Below are 13,271 nucleotides of genomic sequence, written 5' to 3' on the forward strand. Positions count from 1 at the left end.
GCAAAGCTGAATCAATTAGAATTGGGGCGGCAGGTAGCCTAGTGGTTAGAGCGTTGAGCCAGTAACCAAAAGGTTTCTAGATCGAATCCCTGAGCTGATGGTAAAAATCTGTCGTTCTGCCCCTGAACAGGGCACTGTTCCTAGGCCATCATTGTAAATAAGAGTTTGTTCTTAACTGACTTGCCTAGTAAAATAAAACATTTAATAATCACTGTTAATTGTATTCAATTAAAGACATGTGAATGAATTCTGTCATGTTAAAATGTTAAAGCCAAATACAAGCATATTGATTATTTTAACAGATAGATATTTGGCAAAACTGTGACCACTTGTACATTTTCTGACTACAAATTCATAACATATTTGTAAAGCCAGAATAGATGAACATACAATATGTTATGCTCACACATGACATGACATGTGCGTTGTTATCAAAGATACTAAGCTACTATATCTCTATCCTGTGACATTGTCCTATCAATAGAATTAGGAATCATTGTTGGATTTAATGGCCTATACTGTACCATTCCCATAGTAGGCTACAACATCTTGTAAAACAACCCTAAAACCGAAGGAAGGAATTCAGGCTGGCAAATACATGAAGGTTAAAACAACCTTATGCACAGACATCCATAAAAATAGCAAATAAACTTCACATAAGAATAACTGTTTAGAAGCACTGACTTGCATGATGTCATTTCACACATCTTCACAGTTGCAGTGAGTTATCTACTATACTTAATTGCAGACTCTAAATAAGCAAATAGTAGACCGATGAATCACTTACCGAGAGCGATAGGATGGTGAAATACATACTAGGTAATCCGCACGGATAACGTTTTAGTTAGCAGGTGTACTTTTCAGAGAAAGAAAAGGTGTATATTGTTATTATTTGGTTGTTAGAGCAGCGACGGTGTCCTCTGTTCGTTGCGGCTGCTCTGAGGGACGAGCATCGATTGAAGGGCGGCAGAGGCGACAGTAGCAGCAGCAGCAGCCGCCAGGCAGCAAAGCGATCGCGTGCACAATCTCAAACGTGATTGGCTCAGGTGAACGCGGTGTGTCCACCCATATCTTGCGCTGAGGCGCGCGACACTGCCAGTGTCAAATGTTACAATTTGGTGCAACGCGTCTTGTTGCGGATATTGATGTCTTATTATGAATGTCAACATTTTAACAGCATATTTGTTAGCTATACACTTTCGTTTTGCAAACTACGTATATGTAGTTCGCAAGTAGGCCTCTGCAATAGTATTAGTCAGCATTTCTTGAAGAAGTAGAAAATCACCACCTGTAGGGCAAACATATTATAGGCTAGATACTGATGTCTTTGAAGGTGACTATTTTGGTGGAGGCCACGAAGATGAAGGGAGTGCATGGGATATAGATAGGAAGAGAGAGGACCTGAAGAGAAAGATGATGGTGAGTAAAATGGTAGAGAATAATACAGAAAGGTGACAGATATTTGGTAGCATTTAAGGTCAGGAGTACAACATTTATATAACTATTAATAGTTCAATTCTGACCCTGGCCCCTTGTAATGGGGAATATGTAACATTAATATTTATTTATATGTTTTCCCTTTCTATAATACACGTAGGTTGATGGACTCCATGCTGTATGTTATGGATTAAACTGTATCTGTTGATAGTGATTGACGCCAGACTGGAGTTCCAAGGACCAAGGATACTGATTGTTGTTGTATTCTGTGAAACACTGTGTGATTCTGTAGCAGCTGACAAAGTTGTTTTGACTTCCTACAAGCCTCCCAGGCTATTGTTTACAGAACATTTGGTGCTGTGTAATTAGGATATAAGGGCCTTCTCTGCTAAGGTCAAGTTAGACATGTTCTCTGCTTCTGTGCTGGGGGTGTCTCCCTGTTGCAACTTATAATTAAACCGAGATAATTCTGATTGATTTGACTGCTCTCCTTTTTGCTCAACTGGAAATTCCCATTAGATCCCTCACCTTTGACCCGAAGATTAACCCTATCTCCCCTACTGTATGTCCTGTTTTTTTATTCTTCTCAATAAAAATGGGCTGTCACTGGACCTCTGTTTGGTCCCTAAACGTAACCCACCTTGAAGGCTGGACCCCCAATTTTAAATTCACAGGCAAAAGGTAGGCTACACCATACATCTTACATCCAATTATAGAGAGAGAGAGAGAGAGAGAGAGAGAGAGAGAGAGAGAGAGAGAGAGAGAGAGAGAGAGTGTGTGTGTGTGTGTGTGTGTGTGTGTGTGTGTGTGTGTGTGTGTGTGTGTGTGTGTGTGTGTGTGTGTGTGTGTGTGTGAAGAAAAGAGATTCAAACTGATAGGAAGGTAGGTAATAGGTTGTTATACTGTATGGACCGGTTTCCCAGACACAGATTAAGCCTAGTCCAGGATTTGAGAGAGCTTTGAGAGAGTTTAATAGTCCAGGACTTAATCTGTGTCCGGGAAACCAGCATTATATGTTTTATTAAAGTGCCACAGCCTTTGCTGCAAAGGAGCTGCTATGCGATGGTGAACATTTACACTTATTTGCTACTTCAAGATGAATGCCATGCAACGCTACTGATCCCATGTCTAACGGCACTGACCAGCCCTTAGTTTTAAATCCCTAAATGCTGAATTATTGTTGTGATAGTAAACTGTCTGCTTATACTGTAACCATCTTTGATGAAATGAACTTCTACTACAGTATAAGGCGCTAAAATTTCAGACTTGATTTTCCCTAATGAAAAATGTATCAACACTTACAAAAATGTCCATGAATTATAATCCACATAATAATTCACATGTCCTGTTGCTGCAGGATTATTTTCCTGCTGTAGCAAACTGGCTCAAATCTTCATATCTGCCATATTTCAAATCATATGGCTATTACATTTTTTTCATAGTGACAAACAATTATCAACATTTCATAGCCAGACAGAGGTTGATGAATAAATGAAAACCTACAGTCAAGGGGATTAATTAATAAACACATGAATTAGTTCTCAGTCCTTCCATGCAAGGACCCAATGAAATACTTCCACTCTCTCCTCCCTCTTTCCTCGAGCTAAATGTCTCTTGCTGAGGTGGCGGCTCAACTAGTTTGAGGTTGAGCATGTAATAATTTTACTCAACTAGAGATTTGGACCAATTATGCAAAGCGGAGCATAAACTTGAATTGTCCTGCGACAGAACTGGATGACATTGATACAGGCATTAGTTGATGAAAAGTGTACCTGTTGCGGATTTCTTAATTCAATTACCCTTAGAAATTGGGCACACGTGTTGAAGATGTGATTTGCAACAAGTATACACAGGGATCTACAGTATACTTCGTACAAAAGTAATCGAAATCCTTTTTTTTTGTGGTTAAATTCTATTTGACATTGTCACTATGACAGGGACATGGTGTTATAAGACTTCTCATTTATGGGCAGTGTGCTAAGTCACTACAGCTATCATAATGCCAACTGCTACTACAATACAGTCATCATAATGCCAACTGCTACTACAATACAGTCATCATAATGCAAACTGCTACTACAATACAGTCATCATAATGCCAACTGCTACTACAATACAGTCATCATAATGCAAACTGCTACTACAATACAGTCTTCATAATGCCAACTGCTACTACAATACAGTCATCATAATGCCAACTGCTACTACAATACAGTCTTCATAATGCCAACTGCTACTACAATACAGTAATCATAATGCAAACTGCTACTACAATACAGTCATCATAATGCAAACTGCTACTACAATACAGTCTTCATAATGCCAATTGCTACTACAATACAGTCATCATAATGCAAACTGCTACTACAATACAGTCATCATAATGCAAACTGCTACTACAATACAGTCTTCATAATGCCAACTGCTACTACAATACAGTCATCATAATGCAAACTGGTACTACAATACAGTCATCATAATGCCAACTGCTACTACAATACAGTCATCATAATGCAAACTGCAACTACATCTGTCATGATAATTCCAATTGTGATGACTGTACTAACATAGGGAGGTTGCTTTCCAGCCGTGCTATGTCAGTGGTGTCATAGCATGGCACTAAGGGCCGGTTTCCCATACACTGATTAAGCCCAGTCTTGGACTAGAAACCTTGCTCAGTGGAGTATCCCCATTGAAAGTGCATTTAGTCCTGGAATAGGCTTTCATCTGTATCTGGGAAACCAGTCATAAATGTAATATAATAACAATGAAACTAAACTGTTATGCAGTAGGCTTATACATGTCATAGTGACACCATTTCACCTTTAGTCAGTGCTCAGTTTATCTAGATTTAGCAAACATAACAAATCAAAGGTGGCCAAAAACACCAGATACACATCAGCTGCTGGTTAGTCTTAATGACACATATCAGTCAATTTCTGACACCCTCTGGGAGGCAGACGTATTGTGAGTGTGCTGTGTAATTGTTAAGTGAGCCCTTTGCTCCATGGGCCATGGACCCATGTGTTATAGCAGCACAGAATGTGAACACATACACACACACACGTAATGTCGATTTAACAAGTTTAAGATCACATACACACACACCTTTCCCTGAAGTCAATCAAATCAATCAATCAAATGTATTTATAAAGCCCTTCTTACATCAGCTGATGTCACAAAGTGCTGTACAGAAACCCAGTCTAAAACCCCAAACAGCAAGCAATGCAGGTGTAGAAGCACCTGAAGTGTGTGTGTGTGCTAAAACATATGCTCAGTCAACCGCCTGTACATAAGTGACATTGACAGCCACATCCTCTCAGCATCTCTCTCAGGGCCTATACCTTCAGGTTCCTCTCCATACTGCCCAACTCAGACTCATGATTACATTCATGCAAAATCCTATTTTGAGCCTACCGTTCACGTAAGTCCCCCATATAGACTTGGGGATACTTAGCCTAGCCATCATGCCAATGCGGTACTGGACTCTATGCTAATTCATTAATGCGCCTGGCTAGGCTAGCTGATGATCAAATAAAATAACATGTTATTGGTTACATACACATGGTTAGCAGATGTTAATGCGAGTGTAGCGAAATGCTTGATCTTCTAGTTCCGACATTGCAGTAATATCTAACAAGTAATCTAACCGTTCCACAACAACTACCTAATACACACAAATGTAAAGGGATGGAATAGGAATTTGTACATGTAAATATATGGATGAGCGATGGCCGAGCGGCATAGGCAAGATGCAATAGATGGTATAAAATACAGTATATACATATGAGATGAGTAATGTGAGATATGTAAATATTATTAAAGTGGCATTATTTAAAGTGACTAGTGATCCATTTATTAAAGCGGCCAATGATTTGAGTCTGTATATAGGCAGCAGCCTCACTGAGTTAGTGATGGCTGTTTAACAGTCTGATGGCCTTGAGATCGAAGCTGTTTTTCAGTCTCTTGGTCCCAGCTTTGATGCACCTGTACTGACCTCGCCTTCTGGATGGTAGCAATGTGAACAGGCAGTGGCTCGGGTGGTTGTTGTCCTTGATTATCTTTTTGGCCTTCCTGTGACATCGGGTGCTGTAGGTGTCCTGGAGGGCAGGTAGTTTGCCCCTGGTGATGCGTTGTGTAGACCGCACTACCCTCTGGAGAGCCTTGCGGTTGATGGCGGTGCAGTTGCCGTACCAGGCTGTGATACAGCCCAACAGGATGCTCTAAACTGTGCATCTGTAAAAGTTTGTGAGTGTTTTAGGTCACAACCAAATTTCTTCAGCCTCCTGAGGTTGAAGAGGCGTTGTTGCGCCTTCTTCACCACACTGTCTGTGTGGGTGGACCATTTCAGTTTGACCGTGATGTGTATGCCGAGGAACTTAAAACTTTCCACCTTCTCCACTACTCTCCCGTCGATGTGGATAGGGGGGTGCTCCCTTTCCTGAAGTCCACGATCATCTCCTTTGTTTTGTTGATGTTGAGTGAGAGGTTGTTTTCCTGACACCACACTCCGAGTGCCCTTACCTCCTCCTTGTAGGCTATCTCGTCGTCGTTGGTAATCAAGCCCACTACTGTTGTGTCGTCTGCAAACTTGATGATTGAGGTGGAGGCGTGCATGGCCACGTAGTCATGGGTGAACAGGGAGTACAGGAGGGGGCTGAGCATGCACCCTTGTCGGCCCCAGTGTTGAGGATCAGCGAAGTGGAGATGTTGTTTCCTACCTTCACCACCTGGGGGCGGCCCGTCCAGGACCCAATTGCACAGGGCGGAGCTTAATGATGAGCTTGGACGGTACTATGGTGTTGAATGCTGAGCTGTAGTCAATGAACAGCATTCTTACATAGGTATTCCTCTTGTCCAGATGGGATAGGGCAAATTAGCCATTCATGATGGCGATGACATTGTCTGTGGGCCTGTTGGGGCGGTATGCAAACTGAAGTGGGTCTAGGTAAGGGTGGAAGGTAAGGTGGTGTTATGATCCTTGACTAAACTCTCACTTCACTTCATGACTACATGACAGAAATGAGTGCTACAGGGGCAATAGTTATTTAGTTCAGTTATCTTTGCCTTCTTGGGTACAGGAACAAAGGTGGCCATCTTGAAGCATGTGTTGACAGCAGACTGGGATAGGGAGCAATTGAACATGTCCGTAAACACACCAGCCAGCTGGTCTGCGCATGCTCTGAAGACGGTGGCTGTTGTGTAAATGGCTAATCCAATCGGTTTCTACAAGCTTCTTTTACTTCCCAAGGGTGGTGGGAGGAGTGGGGCACATAAACAACTTAGAGCCCTTCCAGAATTCACCACTCGCTCAAGGGAGGGCCGTGAGTGTGGTCTGGGGTGACAGAGGGAAAGGGTGGTGACAGATTTGTTGGTGTCAAGGTTTGTTTTATGCTGCCTAGATTTTATGGTTACTGTTATTAGTGTGTTTAGGCCTGGGATGAGCTAGGATACACTTACATGTTTTATGTGTCACACCTCGAGGCACACTTATGACTATGCAGGTGTTTCACATGACAAACATGTACACATCATTCTATATTACAGTAACAGTGATCCAGGCAAACATAAATAACATATACCATAGAGTCTATGCTTATGAATAATATATCCCGTGAGTGAGCACTTACACTTAATGTCTGATGACCACAAATGGACTGTTAAAACTGATAGGCTTTGACGTTCTGAAATTGTACAAATCAGAAAAATTACAAACAATAGAATCTGAGGAATGAAATAGTTGAAAACTGACCAGGAGCGAGCAAAGTTGAATTGTTGACAAATTGCAGAGCAACAACAATTTATTAAGCACTGACAAATCAGTTCCACAAACACTTTATATACTGTAGCTAAGCCTTCTCATACCAGGCCCTGGTGGCAGCACAAAATGAGGCTAAATCATCCAAATGTACACACACAAATCATACAACCAAAGCAGCAAATGCAAAGACATTGTGAAAATATAAAAACGCCTTCACTCAATTATTGGAAACACACCAAAACACCAAATGAGCCATTCATGAAGAAAACATTTTATTTTCCCCCAAAAGACGTTACACAACATTCAGAAACCTGTTTTTGAACTCAACATCTTAATCAGCATGAGAAAAATGCCCCATCGCTTCATTCATATACCCTATAAAATATCTAAGGTAAAATAGAGGAAATTACAAATATATATTTATCTATGCTTACATCATTTCATTGAACAACAGATTGATGTACAATACACACACGCTGTTGGACAGCAGGAATGGTACTGTAGGTACAAATAGAAGACAGAGGAACCCGTGGGCAAAAGTGGTTGCAATGACATTTTGTGAACATTATGGTCAGGTTCTAAAAGGAAGGTGTTTAGATGTCATTTTACCAGATAACCAAAATATGGCGTCATGAAAAAGATGTCTTCACCTAGTTGTCATCTGGCTAACATTTCAACAACCAGAATATAACGTCATTATGACATCCCATGCCATATTTTGCCCGCGGGACAAGACAGCTGGCTAGAATACCTGTGGTCCTTTCGAAGGAAATAACCATAGTATTCAGAAAATAAGCTCAGGCAGAGGATGCTGGTCTTTCCTATGTACAAAAGTTTTTCAAGTCCACTTTCATTTAGGTTTAATCTCATATACACAGTTCTTACAAGTGTTTTTTTTGTCTCATAGTACATAAATGTGCAGTATTACATATATATTTGAGAGGAAGATATCGTTTGAAAAATTTACTGCAATTGGAAAGTCAAGGGAATCAACATGCTTTTTGTGCCATTAACTAGCATAGATTGTCATTATCCAATGCCAAGACTGAACATTTGTTGCTCTGATTCTAAAATGCAAACATCTACGTTCACGTTTAACATATAGGTTAGTTTTAAAGCAGATAAATATCTCTAATTAGCAGCTAAATCACTGTTAACTCGTATTTACCCCTCTTCTCAAATGCAGCAAAAAGGATTCTATTCACACGGCGAGGTAATCGTGAAATAGGATAATTGAGTGGTTTATGTTGGTATGGAGTGTATGTGATGTAGGCATGTTTGGTCCATTCTTTATCTATCCATCTGCCGCTATGTGGTCCTGAAGCTGGCAGTGTGAGGGGTCTGTGTTTAGTTGAAACATCAGACAGAGCGAGAGATTTGTAGAGACATAAAACAAGGCACATCAAGTTCACGTGGTAAGGCTGGTCCTTCAATTTCTCTGGAATTACAAAATGTTCAATTCAATAATTAATATTGTCCATCATATACCCATGATTAAAGTCAAAGACAAACACAAGTGGTTAACACTAATGAACATCATTATTGCAAAATAATAGCACCTTAAACATGACATTGACGCTTGTTATAAAATGGTTATTCATTACAGTACAATGCAATGACTCAAACAGTGAAAACCAACCATCTAATCTACTGTATTCAATTCCAAGAAGGTGGTAATCCATTTCCTGCAGTCATACACTGGGTATAACAGGTGTCACATCAAGCTTATGATGCATCATGTACATTTAATGATGCCTATCATTAGTGTTACTTCATCAATAGGTGGCCAGACTTTTACAAAAAGTGGAGATAAGTTAACCAACTGGCTGCAGAGCCAAGAAGACGACAGCCATTTTGTCCCAAAACATCTCTGCAGTGTCGAGATACAACATTCATAAGCTGGAGTAAAAAGTCTGTTTACACTTTCCAAAATGTATTTAGCATCTCTGTGCTTCTCACTAGATTTGTCAAATCAACCCCAAAAAGTGAATTTCCCATGATTCGAAAAGAACTGCAGCAGTTCCATGTAAAAAAAAGAAGAGAACGAGAGAAAAAGAGAGATGGCCACTTCACGATTAGAACGGTCAATGGATTTCCTTGTACAGGAAGAACAAGAGCATAGTAGAAAACAGAACGTACAGTTCTTCAACCAAGAGATTGATAAATATTTCTTAGTTTTTTTATTATTTATTTGTCTTAGTGTTGCTTTGCCTAACAACTTTTACAATCCTGAAGAAAAGTGGGAGGAACAGAGGCAGACAGGGAAGGGAGAGCGTTTCCTGGTGCCTCTCCAGACCAAACCACTCGATTTTTTGGGAGGGGTGGATCGGTTGATTAGTGCTCCTCCAGCCAAGATGGCGTATCCCCGCCGGGCATTTTCAACTTGATGTTGAACTGCTTGAGCGTCTGATCCAGCTGCTGCTGGTTTCCTGCATAGTATGCCGCGATGGCATTGTGGAAGAGGATCAGCTGGTTGTGCAACACTTTCACCTGGGAGAGGAAGGAGGAGAAAGAACAGAAAGAGATAAGTACTCACACCAGAATCAACAAACAAATACTTGCATTTAATGCCTTTTGAAGAACTGTGTAATGGACCAGTCTTTTTTTTTAATTGAGCAAATATCCCAGCAGACTTTCCAAACAGCAACACTGGTCAGTTTTAGATTTGGCCAACCTGGTTTCAGAGCATTTTAGTAAACAGAAGATAGCCCTATTTGGGTAAAAGACCATGTCCATATACAAGCACACCAAGACAGTCGTGAAGAGGGCATGTCAAAACCTATTCCCCCTCAGGAGACTGAAAAGATTTGGCATGGGAACTCAGATCCTCAAAAAGTTCTACAGCTACACCATCAAGAGCATCCTGACTGGTTGCATCACTGCCTGGTATGGCAACTGCTCGGCCTCCGACCGCAAGGCACTACAGAGGGTAGTGCGTACGGCCCAGTACATGACAGGGGCCAAGCTTCCTGCCATCCAGGACCTCCATACCAGGCGGTGTCAGAGGAAGGCACAAAAAATTGTCAAAGACTCCAGCCACACTAGTAATAGACTGTTCTCTCTGCTACCATGGCAAGCGGTACCGGAGCGCCAAGTCTAGGTTCAAAAGGCTTCTCAACAGCTTCTACCCCCAAACCATAAGACTCCTGAACAGTGAATTGGGTATAGGCCTATACAATTTGTGACTGTCTGAAGAGTCACAATGACAGCTCAAAGAAGCACACATTTTATAGGCTATAGTGTAGGGCAGGGGTGGGCAACTCCAGTCCTCTGGGGCCTGATTGGTGTCACACCTTTTCTCCATCCCTTGCAAACACAGCTGATTAATCAAATTGCATTCTAAACTGAAGATTATGATTAGGTGATTATTGGAGTCAGGTGTATTAGCTGGGGCAAAACTGTGACACCAATCAGGCCCTCAAGGACTGGAATTGCCCACCCCTGGTGTAGTGTTTAACTGCATTCAGGTCGCATGTGCAGTCCGGCAGTGTCAATGAGACGTGTGCTTTGAATTTATGGATACTTTGTGTGAAGTAAATACGCTAGGCTAAAGAAGGCTTCCATGCAACAACCTGTTTGGATAATGTGCTATTTTATTTTTGGCTAATCTGCCGCTGCGCATGTTGTGTATTTTTGGAATTGCATTAGTGCGATATTGGGGAAAAATGTTGTAATTTCCCAGGTTATTATTTCGGGAAATGTGAAGTGTTCCAGGGACAGTCCCGGGATGCTGGTTACCCATGTTAATCCCAAGTTGATAGCAAAGGTTCCAAGACAATTACATCCTAGTAAAGACGCAAAATCTGGTCACATGTATTCTGTACTAGCCCTTGATGCTGAAAAAAAGACTTAACTGCCATATCAGGAGTCGCCTAAAACTAGCTTCTGAAGTACCTTGTTCTCTTCCAGGAATTTGAGCTTGATGGAGACGTCGTTGCGCATCTTCTCGTACTTCTCGCGGTGGATCTGGAACTGCTGCTGGGAGTATTCTATCTTGGGCAGAGTGGTGGCATCCCGCGGCCCCAGGTTCAATTCTTCCAGGTCTGTGCGGTACGCGTCAAACTCAACCCTACAGGGGGTGTCAAAAAGCAGACGGAGGTCAACTACATACAATTTTTTTCACTTACATTTTTCGGGTACTATTGCTGTCTGACAACTCCAACGGTCATCGTCTTGCCAGACAACGACCAGAGGAGTTGGTTATACAGCACAAACAGATCTGGTACCAAGCAAGGGGTACTAACACGACCAAGAGTCAAACAAAATCCTACAAAACACTTAATTGGCCATGGCAATTTCCTAAACTGAGTCCATTTCAGAAAATGACTAAGAATAACATATGCCCTCAAAATGTTCAATAAGAGGATGCAAGTCAGTCAACAAGTAACAGTGAACCAATTTAAACTGATATTCTCATTACCTGGCAGTTTCATACTGTTTGATGTTAATCATAGTGTCCTCAATTGTTTTGTCCACCAGTGTGTTCACACTGGCAATGAAGAAGTTGATAGCTCCCAGTAGGGTCTCCCCATTTTTGGACAAAAGTTTTTGAGTGTCAGCATTGTAGCCAAACTCCTCCTGAAAGACAAGATTGCGTCACAATTGTTTTTGACAATTCAATAAGATAACTACCATAGAACAATTGTATTATCTGAGCAAGCACAGTATCGTTGAATATGATCAAAATACTACTTCCCTAAAATATGAGGCAAAAGGTCTTTATTTCCTAAAGAGATTAATGGATATTGAGTGACCCATCAATGTCATGGGAAAATTGCTTTTAGAGTGAGGACTTAATTACATATATTGAATCATTATAGAATTCCCTTAAAGGGTTTCCAATTGAGAGCTCATAGATCATTTTGACATAACCACTTGAATCTATGGTAATCCAATGACAATTCAGACAGTCACATTTAACTTCCAACCATGTGTTGTGCTTTCTTAAATCTAGATACATGTTTATTTAAACCTTTTATACAAAATGGAAGTCTTAAACCATAAACGTCTAGGCCTAAATGTCACAGCAAATAAACAATTTTGGACGGGCTTATTCATAATACAACAGAAGGCTGTTTAAAAAAAATAAAAAATAATCTAACATGAAACATGGCAGTGCTACCATCTTATAAACAGAACACTGAAACACAAACATGTACACACACACAACCCTTTCATTAAGCAGCAGGTGGGGATGTGCATAAATCCCATTACAATAAAGAAAGAACATGAAGTACGGGTCCCACCCAGTTTACTGTTCATAATTGTCTTTAGATCTGACATGGGTTTTAGGTGGCTATAAATACTAGCTGTCATTTACGCATAAGCAAATACTTAAAAACACTTATTTCAAATAAATGCGCAGAATAAAAACAGGTGTAGACTTCACCGTGAAATGCTTACTAAATGAGCCCTTTCCCAACCATAGAGTTAAAAAGAAAAATGTGCACCAAAAAAATAAGGAAATAGTAACAAAATAAAATAACGAGGCTATATATAAGGAGTACCGATACCGAGTCAATTTGCAGGGGTGCGAGGTAGTTGAGGTAATATGTACATGTAGGTCGGGATAAAAAGGGACTAGGCAATCAGGATCAGGGGTTGGAACCGGTTCAGCGAACATAACAAAACCGGAAAATAACATTTTTGAGAGGAACAGAGCCGTTATTTTAAAAGCATAGGAACCGGTTAATAACGTTATTTTATGTTCCGTGCATTTTGTTCCAGTCCCCCCAAAAAAACTAAAAGCGCCTATGCAAAGCCCTCACTGTTACTCAAACTTCCAGTGTCTAGCTGCCCACCAGCTGAAAATCTTTGCCAGTGCGTATGTAGGCTACCTTCCCCTCCCTCCGAAGCCTGCAGTCTACTGTAGCTACTGACGTTACAAGCGTGATTTAAAAATTAGCAAGAGGGATCTTTTAAATTAGAGAACAATGGATGAACTTGTTTAATTCTGGTTAAGGATACTATCGATATCACGTTTCACATTGGATTTATTAACTACAAAAGTCTATTTTAATTCTGGTGCCGCTCTACACATACTAGCTAGCTCTGGTCTAGCTCTTAAAACTGT

At 40.8% G+C, this 13,271-nt stretch overlaps 2 protein-coding genes across 5 annotated transcripts in view; both read right to left on the reverse strand.

Annotated features, from left to right (window-relative positions):
• fhdc1 (FH2 domain containing 1) overlaps positions 1-952 on the reverse strand; it is a 58,498-nt gene extending 57,546 nt beyond the window's left edge. The window contains exon 1 of the mRNA XM_014195572.2: positions 788-952. The gene's annotated coding sequence lies outside the window, so the exon portion shown is untranslated. The remainder of the gene's footprint in view (positions 1-787) is intronic.
• Positions 953-7,207: 6,255 nt separating this feature from the next.
• The window catches only part of arfip1 (ADP-ribosylation factor interacting protein 1 (arfaptin 1)), a 37,975-nt gene continuing 31,911 nt past the window's right edge, over positions 7,208-13,271 (reverse strand). For 3 of the 4 annotated variants that reach the window (XM_014195504.2, XM_014195506.2, XM_014195505.2), the window contains 3 exons: positions 11,619-11,776; positions 11,093-11,267; positions 7,454-9,688 (listed from right to left, as the gene is read on the reverse strand). In XM_014195504.2, the coding sequence (XP_014050979.2) occupies positions 9,533-9,688; positions 11,093-11,267; positions 11,619-11,776 (489 nt within the window). In that variant the 3' untranslated portion in view covers positions 7,454-9,532. 4 annotated transcript variants of the gene reach the window in all.

The sequence above is a fragment of the Salmo salar genome, chromosome ssa04, assembly GCF_905237065.1.
Source record: "Salmo salar chromosome ssa04, Ssal_v3.1, whole genome shotgun sequence".
Taxonomy (NCBI): domain Eukaryota; kingdom Metazoa; phylum Chordata; class Actinopteri; order Salmoniformes; family Salmonidae; genus Salmo; species Salmo salar.